Source organism: Lampetra fluviatilis, chromosome 59, assembly GCF_964198595.1.
Source record: "Lampetra fluviatilis chromosome 59, kcLamFluv1.1, whole genome shotgun sequence".
Classification (NCBI taxonomy): Eukaryota; Metazoa; Chordata; class Hyperoartia; order Petromyzontiformes; family Petromyzontidae; genus Lampetra; species Lampetra fluviatilis.
The window spans coordinates 4777020-4796547 of record NC_136333.1 but is presented as its reverse complement, the minus strand read 5'-3'; the positions used below and the strand labels follow the sequence as shown (position 1 = coordinate 4796547).

Below are 19528 nucleotides of genomic sequence, written 5' to 3'. Positions count from 1 at the left end.
AAGTCGCCACGGCGCCTGTGCCGGGCCAGATGCACTTTGAGGCCACGTTTCATTTTTCAGTTTCATTTATCAGGTATAATCCTGTGAGCCATGCGGCTATTGACTCGGGTGCAACCGCAACAAAACAAAAACATGAACAAGAAACATCTTTAAGTGACTACGTGAAGTGTCGAAGGCTCTCTGCTGGCGGGAGTGTCACGGGACAGACCCAGGTGCCACGGGTTGACCGACTGAGATGACTGCTACATGCACCAGCTGTGCCCCCGACTGTGCCACCTTTAGCTGCCCGGCGCTCCTCTCTGCCCTGCGTTGTTCTTGGGAGGGCGACGGCCTCCAACTGACCGGTAGCGTTCTTCACGAGCCTCCTCCACGAACATACATAACCAACGTGCGGCGGCGCGGGCGCGCCCACCCACCGTTGCGAGCCGAGAACTTCCAGACGCGGTTGAGCCACACGTCGCCCACGTAGACGCCCTCGCCGTCGGGCGACACCGCCACGTCGTGCGGTTCCGCAAATCCCTGCAGCAGACACCGCACCGCACGTTAGCCCTTATACCCTCCGACCGTTCACCACCCAACGGATTCATCATCGTCATCACATATCTGCCCTAGCTTATTACAGACCAATTCAGAGCTTATTGGTCACCCCGTGGCCCTTATCAATCTCAACGTTCATCCTACAAAGTCCTATCACGAGGGAGAAATACAAACAAATAGGCACTCACCAGTACTAGACTCACCACTACGACACTCACCACTAGTACACTCACCATTACTCTCACCACTTGTACACTCACCACTGCATACCTGGCAACCCCTTATCAGTGCCCTAGCTTATTACAGACCAATTCAGAGCTTATTGGTCACCCCGCGGTCCTTACTAATCTCAACGTTCATCCTACAAAGTCCCATCACAAGGGAGAAACACAAACAAATAAAACTAAATTTGTGCCCATATTGAAACGGCTGTAAGCCGTATGGACCTGAAAACTCAATTACCCTGTACAAGAATACGGGGTAAACCGTATTGGTTGACACGGTATATCATCATCATCATCATCGTCGGCTGCCACAGCTGTGTGTGTGTGAGTGTTGTATATTTCGGGAAAACATGCAAAGCATCTTTAGATTGAACGAAAGGACAATATTTCCCAGAATGGTGATAAGTAGCCTAACAGATTCATGTTTGCTCTGTGCATCTTTGTGGCCAGGCGTGGTGCTGGCCACCCTCCCCCTCGTGTGCCACAGTGCCGGCCTTCATAAGTGCTGCTCGCTAACAGCACTTGCCCCAACAGCCTGTTAAGGCTAAACGGGGAAACTTTGTTTTTGTGCATTTCTGTGCCACTGGATCCTTGTGCATCTGGGGGTTTGTGTCTGCCTGCCTCTGTGTGTATGCGGGTCTGTGAGTCTGTGCATCTGTCTGCGTGTCTGCGTCTATGTGTGTGTCTGTGTGAATGCGTCTGTGTGTGTGTGCGTCTGTGTGCGTGTGTGTGCATCTGTGTGTGTGTGTGCGTCTGTCTTCATGCGTGTGTGTGTGTCTGTCTGCATGCGTCTGTGTGTGTGCGTCTGTCTGCATGCGTCTGTGTGTGTGTGTGCGTGTGTGTGCGTCTGTCTGCATGCGTCTGTGTGTGTGTGCGCGTCTGTGTGCGTGTGTGTGCATATGTCTGCATGCGTCTGTGTGTGTGTGCGTCTGTCTGCATGCGTCTGTGTGTGTGTCTGTGTGTGTGTCTGTGTGTGTGTCTGTGTGCGTGTGTGTGTGCGTGTCTGTGTCTGTTTGCATGCATCTGTGTGTGTGTGTGTCTGTGTGTGTGTCTGTGTGTGTGTCTGTGTGTGTGTCTGTGTGCGTGTGTGTGTGTGTGTCTGTGTGTGTGTCTGTCTGCATGCGTCTGCGTGTGTGTGTGTCTGTGTGTGTGTCTGTGTGTGTGTCTGTGTGCGTGTGTGTGTGTGTGTGTCTGTTTGCATGCATCTGTGTGTGTGTGTGTCTGCGTGTGTGTCTGTGTGTGTGTCTGTGTGTGTGTCTGTGTGCGTGTGTGTGTGTGTGTCTGTGTGTGTGTCTGTCTGCATGCGTCTGCGTGTGTGTGTGTCTGTGTGTGTGTCTGTGTGTGTGTCTGTGTGCGTGTGTGTGTCTGTGTGTGTGTCTGTCTGCATGCGTCTGCGTGTGTGTCTGTGTGTGTGTCTGCGTGCGTCTGCGTGTGTGTGTCTGTGTGTGTGTCTGTCTGAATGCGTCTGCGTGTGTGTGTGTGTCTGTGTGTGTGTCTGTGTGTGTGTCTGTGTGCGTGTGTGTGTGTCTGTGTGTGTGTCTGTCTGCATGCGTCTGCGTGTGTGTGTGTCTGTGGGCGCATCGGCGCTGGGGGGCCCTGCCTGCTCCGGGCGGAAGGTGCCGATCTGGCGCCCGGTCTCGAAGTCGAGGATGAACCCCTGCGTGGGGTGGTGCTCGTTGGCTCCTTTCACGGCGAAGAGGACGCCGCCTGCGGCACGGGGGGGGGACACCCGGTGGGGGTCAGTACGTTCGTTCACCGCGCGGTTCGGCACGTTGTCCGACGTTTCGTTCCACGCGCTGAGCAACACGCGGCACAAAACCCCCGATATACATCGGGCAGCTGCGCAGGACAGCCGCGAAAGCTACGAAGTGCCAGTTCACTTTGTTTGTCGAGATAAGTGTGGTTTGGACAAATCAAGGTTGTTTGAAAATCAATAGGCTTGTGTACCTCCCTGCCAGCATCGCAGTTTGTGCTCTGTACCGGGCCCCTATTGAAATATATTTTAAAAAAGGTAATCAATAGCATGGGCACGCATTTAGATGTCATCGTCTCACTCACGAGCAGGACTGCAACGCGTACATTCTCCACGTTCATGCACTGCGATGAGAGTGGGGGGGATGTGACTCACAAACGTGTTATATACACGCGACCACGAGACACGTGGCATCAAGATGATGATTTAAAAGTTGCATCGCTCCCAGTGGCTTCCTAACATCGGAAGGAAGAGCGTTCCAGACGGCCGCGGTAGCGCGTCCGAAAGCGTCCGCGCGATCACGGCGACCGTCTCTGTTCGAAAGCCGCCGTCGCCGCTGCGAAGACGGCCGATGTTGGCGCGACGGTGGTTTTACGCTCCTTGTCGAGATTGTCAATGACGGAGCTGCGCGGCTTCCCCGCCGCACCCCGCCCCACACTGACCGTGCGCGGGCGAGTAGGAGGCGGCGAACACCCGGCCCCCGAACTCCGGGAGCCGGAGCTCTTTGAGGAGCCGCCCGCTCTCCGGGTGGAAGCAGACGACGCGGCCGTTCTCTCGGTCCGAGGCGCACACCTGCGCGCCGCCGCGCGCCACCGTCAGGCTGTGCGGCACGCGCAGGCCCGAGCCCGTCCTGCCACCCTCTGTGGGGGAGCGCGGGCGGGTAGAGAGGGGGGGGCACGCAAGCGGGGGTCGCACACGAGGTGGGGGGTGGTGGGGGTGTGGGGTGGTCACGAAGGGGTCACGGAGGGGTCACGGAGGGGTCACGGAGTTGTCTGAGATGCCTGCTGGAGGTCAACATTTTATTTTATTTGTTTATTAACCATGAGGACTTGTTAATGGACGATGGTAACACAAGCACTATACAGATATGATGAGCCCATCGTGTACTATAGAACTATGGAACTACAGTAAAACCTTGGATTGCGAGCATAATTCGTTCCGGAAAAGTGTTTGTAATCCAAAGCATTCGTATATCAGAGCACTCGTATATCAGTTGTGATCACGTGACGCTCGGCAGACAAAGCGTATACACGCACTACTCGTATTGCAAGACCTCGCTCGTTTATCAAATTCATATTTATTTTAAAACATTGCTCGTCTTGCAAAACACTCGCAGACCAAGTTACTCGCAATCCAAGGCTTTACTGTATATGATAAACCACTGTACGCTGCACTCCTTCAAAAGAGGAGGAAGAGCAAAACTACACGAACTCTCTCTCTCTCTGCTGAAGCTCTCTTGTCGTGGCATTTAGCTTTCTGAACTTGATGCCACACGCACGAATAGAACTATACCAGGGGTAGGGGTCAAACAGGGGTCACAACGAGGTGACGCGAGGTACAAAGAGGGTGTAGCAGTCCTAATAATCGCGCTAATTTGTAACGCGCACAGTTTTCACTTGCCCCGAAGGCAGCGACACCGTGGCATGGAGCCCGGCTCGGTAGTGGTGGTGGCGGCGGCGTTCTTGGTACATGGAAATAACGACACCAGACTCGAGTCTCGGTCGACTCGCACGTTCAGCACGTGATGCAATGCAATGAGGTCAGGCGGTAACATCCCGGTGTCACTCAGTGACGCAACGCGACTTTGCTTAACACCTCAACGTTAATGTTCCGTTCGATCGAGGAGCTACTACTGCTGTGTGATGTTATCTTGGTGTGGTCTGGGACTCATCTTCTTAGGTTTAGACCGTCACAGCTAATCTGGCTGTGACGGTCCCACCTGATGACGGAGACTTGTGTTGCCTCCGAAACGTCGTGATTTTTGTTTTTGTTTGTTTTTATTTTATTTTACTTTCTACGTGACTTTACCGAAAAAACCTAAGAAGATGATTCCTTGCAGTCACGAAAGCTTCAAATCTAGAATGGTCTGGGACTGTTGTTGTTGTTGGTATTGCCGCCTTGGCCAAGCTTGATAAATCGAACTTGCGTATTTAATTGATTTATTATCTATCTGTAGTTAGTTACGTGCTTACCATTTTCTAAAATGTTCGCTCCTATCGAGGGTTGTGTTTGTATTGTGTTTGCTGTTGTTGTAACTTGCTAGACCCCACCCCCTTACTGGACATCTGGAAAAAAAGCTTTACAGCTCATCGAATTCCTCCTCCTGCAGTGTAAACAACGATTCGCACTCTCCCTCTTTCAAATAAAACAACAACAACAATGTATTCGCTGAAACAACAGTTGAGTCACCAAACGAACCATTCAAGAGCCTCATTTACAGGTGGCGCCCACCGCCGCCCCCGGCGTCCCAACTAGAGGCCGACCGAAACTGAATTTCTGGTTTCGGCCAAAACCGAAAGTTCAAAATTGACTTTCGGCCGAAACCTAAAGTAAATCGAAAGTTAGAAATGTACTTTCAGCCGAAACCGAAAGTTAAAAATTTACTTTCGGCCGAAAGCAAAAATAAACCGAAAGTAAAATTTTTTCTTTCGGCTGAAACCGAAAGTTAAAATTTACTTTCGGCCGAAACAGAAACTATGCCGAAAGAGGCCATCTGCAAACTTTCGGCGCCGAAACCGAATTTCGTTCGGCCTCTTGTCCCAACCGTATCTACGTCCCCAGCCGTACCCGCCTCCCCAGCCTTACCTGCGTCCCACTCGCCCAGGAAGTCCCCGCGGGGCGAGTAGTGGACCACGCGGTGGTTGCAGTAGCCGTCGGAGACGTAAAGGTGGCGCGAGAGCGGGTGCACCGCCACGTCCGTGGGCTGGCACAGGCGGCGCGCGCCCCCGCCGGGGCGCCAACGCTCGCCCAGCGCCAGCGACGCGGGGCCCCGTCCCCCGGGGCCCAGCTTGAACACCTGGGCAGTGGGGGGGGGACAGGGCAATGGTGAACACGGCTGCGTGTGTGTGTGTGCGCGTGTTTGGGGGAGCGGTGGCGCGGCGGTTAGCGCGCTGCGCTATGAACCCGGCGACCCGGAGTTTGATACCCGCTCACGGCCACCAATACCAGTGACTATTATCTGAATCGGACCTGGGCCTTCCCTAGGTCGACTCAGCCTCAAATTAGTACCTGGTGCGGTGTGTAAACATTGACACTGGGGGAGACAAAGGCAGTCGGGCGTGGTGCTGGCCACCCACCCCCTCATGTACTGTGCCGGCCTACATAGGTGCACGCAAACAGCACTCTGTTAATACTATCGGGTAATTGTGTTGTAATTGTGTTGGAGGAGTGATGGTGCAGTGATTAGCCAAGTGACCCGAGTTGAATTCTAGTCCACGTCCAAACATCAGTGGCGAGTGTTATCTGAACCGGTCTTGGGTACCCAATCATTCACCAAACCACACTAACAAGCGTGGTGAAATATGGTCTATAGAGTGTACATTGGTACGGGTGAATGCAGGTGTGTGTGGGTCAGTGTGGGTGAGTGTGGGTGAGTGCGGGTCAGTGTGGGTGAGTGTGTGGGTCAGTGTGGGTGAGTGCAGGTGAGTGTGCAGGTCAGTGTAGGTGAGTGTGCGGGTCAGTGTGGGTAAGTGCGAGTGAGTGTGCGGGTCAGTGTGGGTGAGTGCGGGTGAGTGTGGGCGAGTGCGGGTGAGTGCGGGTGAGTGTGGGTGAGTGCGGGCGAGTGTGGGTGAGTGTGGGTGAGTGCGGGTGAGTGTGGGTGAGAGTGGGTGAGTGCGGGTGAGTGCAGGTGAGTGTGTGTGAGTGTGGGTGAGTGTGGGTGAGTGCGGGTGAGTGTGGGTTAGTGCGGGTGAGTGTGTGGGTCAGTGTGGGTGAGTGCGGGTGAGTGTGTGGGTCAGCGTGGGTGAGTGTGCGGGTGAGTGCGGGTGAGTGTGTGGGTCAGCGTGGGTGAGTGTGCGGGTGAGTGCGGGTGAGTGTGCGGGTCAGCGTGGGTGAGTGTGCGGGTCAGCGTGGGTGAGTGTGGGTGAGTGTGGGTGAGTGTGCGGGTCAGCGTGGGTGAGTGTGAGTGAGTGTGGGTGAGTGTGGGTGAGTGCAGGTGAGTGACATGTTCCCTCACCTGATGCAGTGCCACGTCGGTGACCCACAGATTGTCATCGGGGTCAACGCTGAGGCCATGCGGCATGAAAAACCTGGAGGCAGAGGTAAGCAGAAACACACAAAACCAGAAATCCCCATACAGCCTTCAGCAGACTGCATGTTGAAATGTGGTTAGCGTGTCGATAGTGTGTGGATAGCATGTCATTCGCGTGTAGTTAGTGTGCAGTTAGTGTGTCGTTAGCGTGTCGTTAGCGTGTAGTTAGTGTGTAGTTAGTGTGTCATTCGCGTGTAGTTAGCGTGCAGTTAGTGTGTCGTTAGTGTGTCGTTAGCGTGTAGTTAGTGTGTAGTTAGTGTGTAGTTATCGTGTCGTTAGCGTGCAGTTAGCGTGTCGTTAGCGTGCGTTGCTGACGTGTCACGTCCTGCCGATCCGAGCAGCTCCCCGGTGCCGGGGTTGATGGTCAGGATGGTGTCCTCACGGATGGGTCCACGATCCCCGTGCCGGAACGCGTGCCTCTCGTCAAACGAGCTGCCCACGCACGGTCACACAGAGCCACCGTCGGTTAGCGACGCCTCGCGACCACGGTGGACGCACAGAGCCACTGTAGGTTAGTGAGGACTCGCGACCACGGCGGATGCACAGAGCCGCCGTTGGTTAACAACCACTCACGACCATGGCGGACGGCCGCTACCGCAGAGCAGAGGTCGCAACCGGGTACCCGATACCCGTACCGTACCCGATACCCGGCTACCCGTACCCGGCTGGGTACGGGTACGGGTAGGCCGCGAGTCACTGGTGAGTAACCGTTTGTCACTCATTTCGGGTAGGGTACGGGTACGGGTAGGGAACGGGTACCCATTTGCGACCCTGGTGCGGCCGGGTACGGGTACGGATAAGGAATCAAAACCCGTTTGCGACCTCTGCCGCAGAGAGCACATCGCCCCAGCCACAACCCCTGGTCCTATCGATAACTATATAACTATAACCCTGACACCAACGCTAAATACACAGTCCGAGTCATAGCCCGGGCAATAACTCAAAAACCCGAATCCCTAGCCTTAATAATAACCGTGTTCCTGATTGTAGTCTTCGCCTTAATCCTCATCACAGACATAACGACAGCCCTCGTCTTAACCCAGATCTTAGCCTGAACACTAACCTTAGTCCTAAACCTAAAAATATCAAAAAAATTGCCATAACCACATCCGTTACCATAATTATAACACTAGCCATAATAATAACAACAAATTATAACCCTAACACTGCCCCTATTGAACCGTGTCATCACACGTACAGACCCCCTCTTTTCATCTCACACACATCCACTCATCCTATCACCTTTTCATTAGACACAACAACAAATGCCGTCTGCCAGTACGTGACGATGGCGTCACCACGGCGCTTGCGCCAGGCTAGGTGCACCTTGAGGCAACGTGAAGTGTCTAAGGCTCGCTTGAAGGTCACGAGACAGATCCGGGAGCCATGTGCGATGGGCTGGTAACCCCTCCACCGAGCATTAATTGTGCCAATAACCACGGTAGAAACACCCAATTAATCAGAATCAAAATATTTATTTATACTGCAGGAGGAATCCGATGACCTGGCAAGCTCTTTATCACAGATGGGGGTGGGTGACCTGCACAACGCCCGGCCGCCTTTGTCTCCCCAGGGACGATGTTTACACACCACGTACTCTATTGAGGCTGAGTCGACCTAGGGGAGTCCCAGGACCGGTTCAGAAAATCGTCACTAGCGTTGGCCGTGAGCGGGAATCGAACTCGGGTGTGCCACCGCTTCCTTCACACGACAAACAACAACAACAACAACAACCGCCATTCGCCACTAAGTGGCGGTGACGTCACCACGGCGCTTGTGCCAGGCTAGGTGCACGTTGAGGCCACGCGAAAGCGTCGAACGCCCGCTGGCAGGAGGTCACGGGACAGACCGAGCAGGTGCCGTGAGGTCGACTGAGACAAACACACGCACACGGGCATCTGCACCTCTCATCTCCCTCCACAGCTACCGCCCCCCCCTCCACTCTCCCCTCCGCCGCCCCCCCCCCCGCGCCCTCACCTGCCGTCCCAGACGCGCGCTCCGCGGTGAAACAAGTGCAGGTTGTTCTTGGAGTCGACGGCGACGCCGGAGACGGAGCCCAGGCCAAGGTTGTCCCCCGGCCACCCGGGGCCGCCCGCTTCCCTCAGCATCACCCCTGCACGGCGACACGCCGCGCGGGAACGGGGTGGGGGGGTGGAGAGAACAAACCGCGGTCACTGCGGCGATCGCGACAGGTGACGTCTACGGTGGGCTACGCACGATGCGCGAAAGAAGCTCACCGTACGTAGGTCGCTCAAGGTTATCGCCAAATGGCGCTCTTTTTTTTGGCGGAGACAACGAGCGGTGGCGTCTTGTCGTTCTTGTGGGGGACGAGACGTCAACAAACGTCGATGCTACCTCACGTACAAATGTGAGCCTGTTGGCGAGCGCCTATGAAGGCCGTCACGGTGCTCGAGTGGGTTGGTGCGGCCAGCGCCGCCGAAAACCGGGGGCCGCCTTCGTCAACTCGGTGCTGATGTTTGGACTCTGCGCTCGGTCCTCGTTTAAGGCCAAGTGGACCTCGAGGAGGCTCAGGACCAGTTGAGACATCACGCGGCAGTGGTGTCAGCCATTGCCGCGAATCGGACTCTGGTCGCCGCGACTGACATCAGCGGTGAGTGATAACCTGCAGCACCGCTCTCCATTCACAAAGACAAAGATCCCCCATATAGCCTTGAACAGGCCGTTGGGGCAAGTGCTGTTAGCGAGCACCCCTTAAGGCCAGGATGGCACACGAGGGGGTAGGTGGCCAGCACCACGCCAGGCCGCCTTTGTATCCCGAGTGTCTAAATTTACACACGGCATAATTTCAGGCTGAGTCGACCCCGGGGAGGCCCAGGACCGGTTCAAATACTCGCCACTGTTATTGGTCGTGGCCGGGTCCGTAGCGCAGCGTGCTGACCGCTGCACCACCGCTCCCCACACACGCGCACAACAAAGACAAAGGTCCCCCATATAGCCTTAACAGACTGTAGGGGCAAGTGCTCGAACACCTATAAAGGCCAGCACGGCATACGAGGGGGTGGGTGGCCAACACTACACCTGGCCGCCTTTGTCTCCCCAGTGACACATCGCACCAGGTACTCATTTGAAACTGAGTCGACCTAGGGGAGGCCCAGGAACGGGTCAGATAATCGTCACTGGCGTTGGCCTTGAGTGGGAATCGTACTGGGGTCGCCACGTCCGTAGCGCAGCGCGCTAACTGCTACACCACCGCTCCCCACACACGTGACCGGCTGGTCACCCCGCCAGTGGTTTCGCCGACGATACCTCGGGCGTCCGAGCCTGCCTCGTCCACCGCCTGCTCCAGCATCCTGAGCGACTCCTCCAGATCGGTGCCGCGCCTCTCCTGCCCCACCTCCTCCTCCACCACCTCCTCCTCTTCCTTCTCGCTGCCCGGGGCGGCCGTGGGCTCCCGCCGCGGCGGTGGCATCGCCGGGCCATCGCCGCCTTCCTCCGCCATCGCGGGGACCCCGCGGACTTCCACGCCTGAGCCGGACGCCCGCTGCCCGTCGCCGTCACCGGCGGGCACCTCCGAGGACTCCTCCACCTCCTCCTCCTTGCCAGTGGGGACCTGGCCGGTGGGGTCCTGAGGTGGTGCATCGCGCGGTGGGAAGAACCGTGGGCCCTGAACGTCAGAGTGGGGCAACCGCACTAAGTGAACCTCAAACCATCGTCGTCACCGGCAGCGCCGCTTAATATTTAGACCGATGTTCTTCATTGCAAGGCCACCGCGGACCACTGGTGGCCCACTGGCGGCCCCCCACCCCACCTCCCCCCCCCCCCCCCCAACAATAAACAAAGAGTGAAAACACCTCCCATCATCGTCATCGTGCTGCTGTCAAACCCCCAACGGTTTACAAATGGTGTGGCGCGGCACCCTCACACTGATGATGTCTCATCGGCGAAAGTGCCCCCCCCGCTCCTCCCCCCCTGAAAATGAGTGAAGAACACTGATTTAGAGCATGGCCTCCCACGCAGTAACATCGAGGTGTCCCACGATATGGGACGCCCAGTGGCACGGGGTGAACGCAGCACCAGCCTGCCAGCGGCCGCCCGTCTACCAGCAGGGAAGCGACGTTGCTCGATAGCCACGCGTCTCGGCGGTACGGCGAGTGACCTTCGATTAGGAAGAGTCAATGCCGAGCCATGAAAATTCCATGTTCCTACGACGAGGACCTGTATATCCATAAAGCGACATTGCTCGGTGGCCACGCGTCTCAGCGGTACGGCGAGTGACCTTTAGTAAGGGTCAATGCCCAGCCTTGAAAAGTCCATGTCCCTACGGCGGGGACCTGTATATCCATAAGACAAAATAAAACATCGTTTGGTAGAGGGTAGAATTGCAGGAGTAAAGAGGAGAATAAATGCCAGAGAGATGGCAAAGCATGCTTAACATCGGGACGCCTTCATCCAGCGTCAGATTGACACGTGGCTGTTACTGATCAATGATATGTTTGTGTTATTGGTGGAGTCTGCGCTGGGTTATTGGCACCTGCTGCTGCTGAGGGTGGAGAGTGCGAGGGTCATCATCACCGCCGTGGACATCGTCATCGTCGTCGTCGTCGTGATCATCGTCGCGAGCGGAGGAGAGCGCGGGGGTTGGGGGGTTGTACTTGTGCCGGAACACGGGGCCTTGCGGATCCGTGAGCAGGCGCGAGATGAGAGAAGACAGCTCCTCTGCACGTAGACACGAATACAAAGATCCCCCCCCCCCGTGTAGCCTCAACCAACTGTTGGGGCAAGTGCTATTCGCGAGCACCCTCGAAGGCCGGCAAGGCACATGAGAGGGGGAGTGGCCAGCACCACGCCCGACATTGATGGTGATCACGTCGACGAAGATGATCTTGATGATCTAATCTAATTCGCATTTATATAGTGCTAGCTTTACTACCCGGCTTCGCCCGGGTCTTGGATTAATACACGGCCTACGCGGAGAGTGGGGGGGCGGTTGAGTGACGTCAGCAGGCACACTGCGTGACGTCAGCAGGCACACTGCGTGACGCTGCCGCATGCGGGTGACATCACAGATGTGACGTCACCGCTCACTTGCCGTGCAATATATTAGATGCATTATTGGGCCCCCCCCCCCAAAATGCAAAAGTCTATTTTTATACTTTGATTACAGTCTGGAAGCTACCCACATGCCAAATTTCAAGTTTGTTGTATGTTGGGAAGTACGCTAAACATTTCGAACAGACACACACATTCACAAATTTACCTTTTATATATATAGATATATAGATAGAGCGCCTTCAACTCAAGGCGCTTGAGATAGCTTTACAAAACAGTGACGGAATAACAGAATGATTTAGATGGAAGGGGCGCACAAGGCTTCATATTTTTTACAATATCTGGGTCCGTCTGAGTCGGTAGGTGACCCTGGGAAAATGTTTCCGTACACGGCACGGCCACATCCAAGTGTACTTTGCGCTATGGCTGTGGCTATTCAGCGATGCACCCACTCCAGTCGTATATACAGGGACTCCTCTACTTACGAACGAGTTAGGTATGTTCGTAAGTCCAACTTTACGCCTGCCGATTACAAACGTGTTGTACGGCATGTACACTAAACACGGGGGATGGCTTTAAAAGTTGTAAATCTCCTGTAGACGTAGATGCCACTGAATTCTTCACATTCTGTAGATGTAGATGCCACTGGTTCTTCATCTTCTGCAGATGTAGATACCACTGGTTCTTCATGTTCTGCAGATGTAGATGCCCCTTCCAACCCAGCTCATATATATGCTCCAAGCACGTGTGCTGTTTCATTCAGACACTGTCGCCTCGACAGACCTGGTTTCACCTGAGGACGGCTGCTTGCGTTGTGGCCGAAACGTCGTGAGAATTATTTTATTATGTTTTATTTTTATTATTTTATTACTTCCCTTCTACGTGACTTTACCGAAAGAACCAAGAAGATGCCACAAGTTCTTCACGTTCTGTAGATGTAGATGCTACTGGTTCTTCATCTTCTGCAGATGTAGATGCCACCGATTCTTCACGTTCTGCAAATGTAGATGCCACTGGTTCTTCATCTTCTGTAGATGTAGATGCCGTTGGTTCCTCAACAGAAGTAGATGCCACTAGTTCTTCACGTTCTACAGATGCCACTGGTTCTTCACGTCCTGCAGATGTAGATGCCACTGATTCTTCATCTTCTGTAGATGTAGATGCCATTGGTTCTTCAGCAGAAGTAGATTCCACTAGTTCTTCACGTTCTGGAGATGTAGATGCCACTGGTTCTTCACATTCTGTAGATGTCACTGGTTCTTCACGTTCTGCAGATGTAGATGCCACCGATTCTTCATATTCTGCAGATGTAGATGCCACTGGTTCTTCATCTTCTGCAGATGTAGATGCCACTGGTTTTTCACGTTCTGTAGATGTAGATGCCATTGGTTCTTCATGTTCTATAGATATAGATGCCACGATGCTACCACCACCATCTATTGCGTGGCAGTTGAACTTATGACTCTCGGTCCAAACCGGCAACTGGACGTACGGACAGGTTTGTTCGTATCTCTGAAATGATGAGTCCTCTGTACCAGTGACTAAGAGACTAAGAGAATGTTCGTTGACATAATCAAGCGCACCCCCCCCCGCACCCCCAATAATGTCGCTGTGTGTTGGGGCAGGCACCTGGACTTGTTGCTTCCTCTTCCTCTTCTCGTTTTCTCGGCCTCGGTGCTGGGAGCTGCTCCAGGATCCGTCGGATCAGGATCCTGTACGCGGGGGATTTTAACACAACCGGTTAAAAAACAAATACAAAGATCCCCCGTACAGCCTGGACAGACTGTTGGGGCAAGTGCTGTTAGCGAGTAAGGAGGTGGGTGGCCAGCACCACGCACGGCCGCCTTTGTCTCTCCACTGGCGATGTTTACACACCACACCAGGGTACTCATTTTAGGCTGAGTCGACCTAGGGGAGGCCCAGGTCCGATTCAGATAATCGTCACTGGTGTTGGTGGCCGTGAGCTGGAATCGAATTCGGGTCATAGCCAGGTTCGCAGCGCGGCGTGCTAACCCACGACACCATCACTCCCTATCAGAGACACAGAGAGACACAGACACCGATGTTGGTGGCCGTGAGCGGGAATCGAACTCGGGTCGCCGGCTTCGTAGGACTAACCTGCTACACCAACGCCGGCATTTGCTGACCGCTCTCCACCCCCCACACCCCCTACTGCTGCCGGAAGGGGCTTCCACGGGATAGGGCTCTAGAGACCCCCTCTACTAAAGGGATAGCTTGTTCCTACGCTTGCACGCCGGCCGTAGACATTGGAAGAAGGGGGAGAGTACCCACACTTTGCCCCACCGTGCACGCCGACCTGCCGACAGGCTCGCTGCGGTGTGCCCAGTTGTACTTTACTCTTTGGTTCTTTCAATAAAAAAAATATATTTTATTTTAATTTAATTTTATTATTATTTTCACTTACATGAGAACCAAAGAGTATGGATCCTTGCAGTCACGATAACTTCAAATCTAGAATCAGTTGTACTTTCTCGGGTGCCTCCGTTTTTTTTGTTCCCCCCCTCCACATTTACAATCGACGTCACGCGCTTAAGAGTTAATTGGCTGCGATAAATGTCCACGTGGTGACGACATCAGCCACTTCGGTGAGCTACCATTTGTGACGGCCCAGGGTTGCTTCTGAGAAAGAGCTACATAGCTCAGTGGGGCCTGCACCTGGTAAAAAAATAAAATAAAAATTTGTTTTCTTGGTTCTTTCGGTAAAGTCACGTAGAAGGGAAATAATAAAATAATAAAAATAAAACATCATAAATAATAATAAAAAAAATAATTTGTATTATTTTATTATTTCCCTTCTTAGTGATTTTACCGAAAGAACCAAGAAGATGAATCCCTGCAGTCACGAAAGCTTTAAATCGAAAAATTTGTTTATTTTATGCTACCGTGCGGACGGAGACGGAGTGATTTAGGAAACCTGCACCGTCGACTCAAGCCGCCGCGACTTCTGGGATCACAAATCCGGTGTTGGTGCTGCCGAGCGTTACACCGCCGCCGCGGCAGCGCGCCTCCCTACGTGGTGGTCCACGCAAACCAAACCGCGCGGCGCATCCCACGAAACCTTCGGCTGTGGGAAAGCGACCGGGGCTGCACCGCCGCCGCCGCCCCCTCCTCCTCCCTCACCGTCTCGCCAGCCGCTCCGCGAGCTTCCTCTCCAGAGCGGTGGCCGAGTCCCACGGCACGTTGGCGTGAGCGCGCGTCACCCCGGGCCTGGCGCGCGTGGCAAAAGACAAAGATCCCCCATATAGCCTTAGCAGATTGTAGGGGAAAGTGCTGTTAGCGAGCACCTATGAAGGCCGCAACGGTACACGAGGGGGTGGGTGGCCAGCACCACGCCCAACCGCCTTTGTCTCCATAGTGGCGATGTTTACACACCGCACCAGGTACTCATTTGAGGCTGAGTCGACCTAGGGGAGGCCCAGGACCGGTTCAGATACTCGTCACTGGTGTTGGCCGTGAGCGGGAATCGAACACGCGTACCACGACACGATCTGGGTCACACGCGGACCCCGGCCAGGCAGAGGTTTGGCCCCTGTCACAGTAATGTGGAATTGTCGCCACTCACCTAGGGCTGCATGCAGGAGATTAGTTTGAGTGGGGAATCACTTTTTTTTTTTATCACACATTCAGTCGTGAAAAGATCCCATGGCTCACGATCACTGGGAATGGTCGTGTGGATGAGTAACCATGTTCCTGATGGGTTTGAGCCAAGAAATTTCGTGAGGAACTATGCTTTGTACTACCAAGTCCCAAACCAAATACGTACATATATTTTACATTTTGGTTAACGTAATCTCTGGGTTCGAATGAGGTGTAAACAGATGGAGATCAAATTTCGATTTAAAGCTTTTGTGACTGCAGGGATTCATGTTATTGGTTCTTTCGGTAAAGTCACGTCGAAGGGAAATAATAAAATAAGAAAAAAAATCTTAGTTTTTTTTCTATTTTATTCTATTATTTCCCTTCGACGTGACTTTACCGAAAGAACCAAGAAGATGGAGATCAGTCCACTTGCCCTACCGCCTCCTGGCGAGCCATGGTACGGCACCTCCTCCACACCCACGGGTAGCAGGGAGTTTCACAACCCAGCTGAGTGGTGATCCAACAACCCCCCCGCTGCCCCCACAGCTCTGGATCCCAAGCAGCCGCGTGCAGCGCAGTCACCGCCGCCCGGCTAACGACACCAATGCGTACGTGCGTGTGCGTTGAACTTTCTTTCGCACTGTACGTAGCCAAACGGAGGTGCAGGAGTTATCGGCGCAATCGAAACAAACCTGGGGACGAAACAGTGTCGTTCGAAAATAAAATACTCTGAGAATAGAATAATAAATAAAAAGGAGCATAATTTTTTATTTACCGATTGCCCGTCTGATAACCGGGGATGGCGTTGCGGCTCCAGGCCAGCGCCCGGTAACTGTCCACGTCGGGTCTTCCGGCCACAGCCGCGAGCGGTCGGGAGAGCGTCCCGTAGCCGGGAGCCCCCAGCCGGCGCGGACCCCCCATTCCACCGCCACCCACCGCCGTCGCCACCGCCGCCGCCGCCGCCGCCGATCGGCCACCAGCGGCTGCGAGGGACGCCGGGAAACTCCGGGACAGCGCGGCGGGCGCCTCCATGGTGCACGACATGAAGGGGTCGCCCACGTCGGCGTCGACGGAGTACATCACGTAGAAGTTGCACATCTCGTCGTGAGACGTGGAGCTGGTCGTCAGGCGACGGGGGATGGGGAGCACACCGGGGGGACGCAGGTTGGAGGGGGGGTGTTGAGAGTGAGGATGCCTTGGTCAACGAATCTATCAATATTTATTGATCATGAGCCTCATTGTGGAGAATAACAGTCACGAAGTAAACGACAATGATTCATCCAAAATAGAGTTTTTTTTGGGTTAGATCGAATAAATATATAAATGTGTCGTTAAACCCGCCATCACCTGAACACAGCCAACTAGTAAGGTTTGTCACGTAAAGCAGAACGTGTCAATTCGTTACAAGTACAGCACACCGGTGTGTTGGAGAGCAAAGCCACAACATTGCCAATCTATTTACGTGAGAAACCTTACTAAATTGGCCGTGTATATATTTACGCAATCTAAACCAAACAACCTAGATTATGGATATTGGTCGCGAAAGCCCTACTACTCCGTGTTAAACTTGAACAATGATTCACGTTGGTTAGGCGCCTTTTCATCCGCAGATCCCAATGCACCGAGCGAACACTTCGCACCGGCAAAGCCGTCTGGGAGCGCTAGAGGTGAATGTGGAAGGACGCGGACGCTCCAACGCTTGGGATACGAAGAGTGACAGGGGTGGTCAGAGAAGACCCTGGGTTCGACGGTAGGTTTCAGCCGCTGCCTGTGCCATTAAACCGAGACCACATTTTACGAAACACGTGAATTGGTCTACACACGCAGGCAACTGCCCTTTGCAGCGCACGAGGACACATTTGTCCATCGAGAGCAATAGCGGCGCAGGGGTCGGAGGAGAGCTGAGCTGGCACCACGAGAGACTGGCGCTAGTTCCGGCGGCCTTTGGGCCGCACGCTGGGCAATTGAAGCCGGGGTTTAAATGGGTCGATGGTCTGAGTCAGAGGTCGCAAACGGGTTTTGATTCCTTACCCGTACCCGGCTGCACCAGGGTCGCAAATGGGTGCCCGTACCCGTACCCCGCCGGGTATGGGTACCCGTTCCCTACCCGTACCCTACCCGAAATGAGTGACAAACGGTTACTCACCAGTGACTCACGGTCTACCCGTACCCGTACCCGGCCGAACCAGGGTCGCAAACGGCTACTCGTACCCAGCCGGGTACGGGTAGCCGGGTATCGGGTAGGGTACGGGTATCGGGTACCCGGTTGCGACCTCTGGTCTGAACCCAGTCGCCGTTGACTTACACAGAGGCCCCATACGTATCGGCTTAAGATACAGAGAGGCCCAAAGACTCGCTGAGATACTCGGGTAGAGAGCGACAGATCGACACAGGAGCGCGCAGATGCAGAGAGACTGGGTCGCGATTAAACCGTGATTCGCAGGTCTGCTGAGTCGAGCCACTGATGACTGACTGCACAAGAAAGCACCTTCAATGATATGCTGTCGTTATTGTTGTACTAATTTAGCTCAACTCCACATCTGCGAATTGAAAGTGTTACCTGCCACGGGACAAACACTCCTCTCTCTCCTTCTCAACTCCCCCTGCACCCACCCATCACCCCCCAATCCCCAACCCACCCCCCTCACCCGATGAAGGTTGCACTGTTGCGTCCCCCACCCGCTGAACCCCCTCTGCACGCTTCATACCCCCTACCAACCCCCAACCATCCCCCCACCAACCCCCAACCATCCCCCCACCAACCCCCAACCATCCCCCCACCAACCCCCAACCATCCCCCTACCAACCCCCAACCATCCCCCCACCAACCCCCAACCATCCCCCCACCAACCCCCAACCATCCCCCCACCAACCCCCAACCATCCCCCCACCAACCCCCAACCATCCCCCCAACCCCCACCCCCCCCTCACCCGATGAAGGTTGGGCTGTTGCGTCCTCTCCCGCTGAACTCGCACCGCGCCGCCACCGTGTCCCCGGGGATGATCTCCAGGTGTCGCGTGATCGGATAGAACGCCTGCCGTGGGAGTGCACGACACGGTGACACCCACCCCTCCAAACCTGTGCAGCGTCACACAGAACGCTGGGCCGAGTGCTGTTAGCGAGGGAAGTTGGTGTGGCCAGCACCACGCCGTGGGATGTTCACCACCTCGCTTGGTATACAGGAGGTGGTGGGTTTCATCCCGACCCTGATGTCTGTATATTTCGAGTTTAGATCTCTCTCTCTCCACACGTGTTTGCGTGGATTTTTTATCCGGGTCCTCCGGTTTTCCCCCCTCTGCATTTTGGATGAACATCACGCATTTAGAGTATTTGGCTGCGAGAAATATCCACGTGATGAGCCACTTCCGTTGAGCTCGCAAATGTGGCAAGTCGGCTACCGAAAAAGAGCTGCATAGCTCAGTGGGCCTTAACCTGGTGAAATAGAACATTGTTCGTTTTTTAGTTTTTAATAGTATTGCCGATGCTCATCGGACTTAGAGAGGAGACGCCGTGGCAAGACGGGGTGAGTCCGGGAACGGAACGGCGGCCAAAAGATGGAACGTGCCCGAGCGGACGGCCGTCAGAGAGACGGAGCGGCGAAATCCGCTCGTGCGCAGTGGAGCGACACGGATTGCGGCCTCGTGCTCTCCCGCGAGCGCCGGAGCAGCACCATGGGGAGGCCTTTGTCCAGCAGTGGATAGAGCGCGGCCGACAATGATCATGAATTCACTCGAGACGAACGATCCGGCTGTGGTGGCGCTGACCTGAGGTTTCTGCGGGTCTTTCTCTCCCAGGGGGATCCACTTCCCTTTGCGGATGATATAGCCACTCACCATCCGCCCTGTCCGACGTGGAGACAGACGCACAAAGACAAAGGGTCCTTCCGCGCAACACACTTTTGGGGCAAGTGCCGTTAGCGAGCACTTTAGGAAGTCTTCTTGGTTCTTTCGGTAAAGTCACGTAGAAGGGAAATAATAAAATAGTAAAAATAAAATATAATAAAATAATTCTCACGACGTTTCGGCCACAACGCAAGCAGCCATCCTCAGGTGAAGAACAGGTCTGTCGGAAAGACAGCGTCTGAATGATTTTATTATTTCCCTTCTACGTGACTTTACCGAAAGAACCAAGAAGATGAATCCCTGCAGTCACGA

General features: G+C 54.5%; 1 protein-coding gene across 2 annotated transcripts in view; it reads right to left on the bottom strand.

Moving 5' to 3' along the window:
• LOC144950812 (peptidyl-glycine alpha-amidating monooxygenase B-like) overlaps positions 1-19528 on the bottom strand; it is a 49417-nt gene that overhangs the window by 5119 nt on the left and 24770 nt on the right. Inside the window, exons 11-24 of one of the 2 annotated variants that reach the window (XM_078880917.1) lie at positions 19139-19215; positions 18305-18408; positions 16149-16490; positions 14915-15001; positions 13403-13485; positions 11256-11440; positions 10031-10388; positions 8741-8876; positions 7079-7195; positions 6689-6761; positions 5320-5530; positions 3177-3374; positions 2362-2468; positions 417-519 (exon numbers count right to left, since the gene is read on the bottom strand). In XM_078880917.1, coding sequence (XP_078737043.1) covers positions 417-519; positions 2362-2468; positions 3177-3374; positions 5320-5530; positions 6689-6761; positions 7079-7195; positions 8741-8876; positions 10031-10388; positions 11256-11440; positions 13403-13485; positions 14915-15001; positions 16149-16490; positions 18305-18408; positions 19139-19215 — 2181 coding nt within the window. The remainder of the gene's footprint in view (positions 1-416; positions 520-2361; positions 2469-3176; positions 3375-5319; positions 5531-6688; positions 6762-7078; positions 7196-8740; positions 8877-10030; positions 10389-11255; positions 11441-13402; positions 13486-14914; positions 15002-16148; positions 16491-18304; positions 18409-19138; positions 19216-19528) is intronic. The other variant, XM_078880918.1, reaches the window with a different exon arrangement.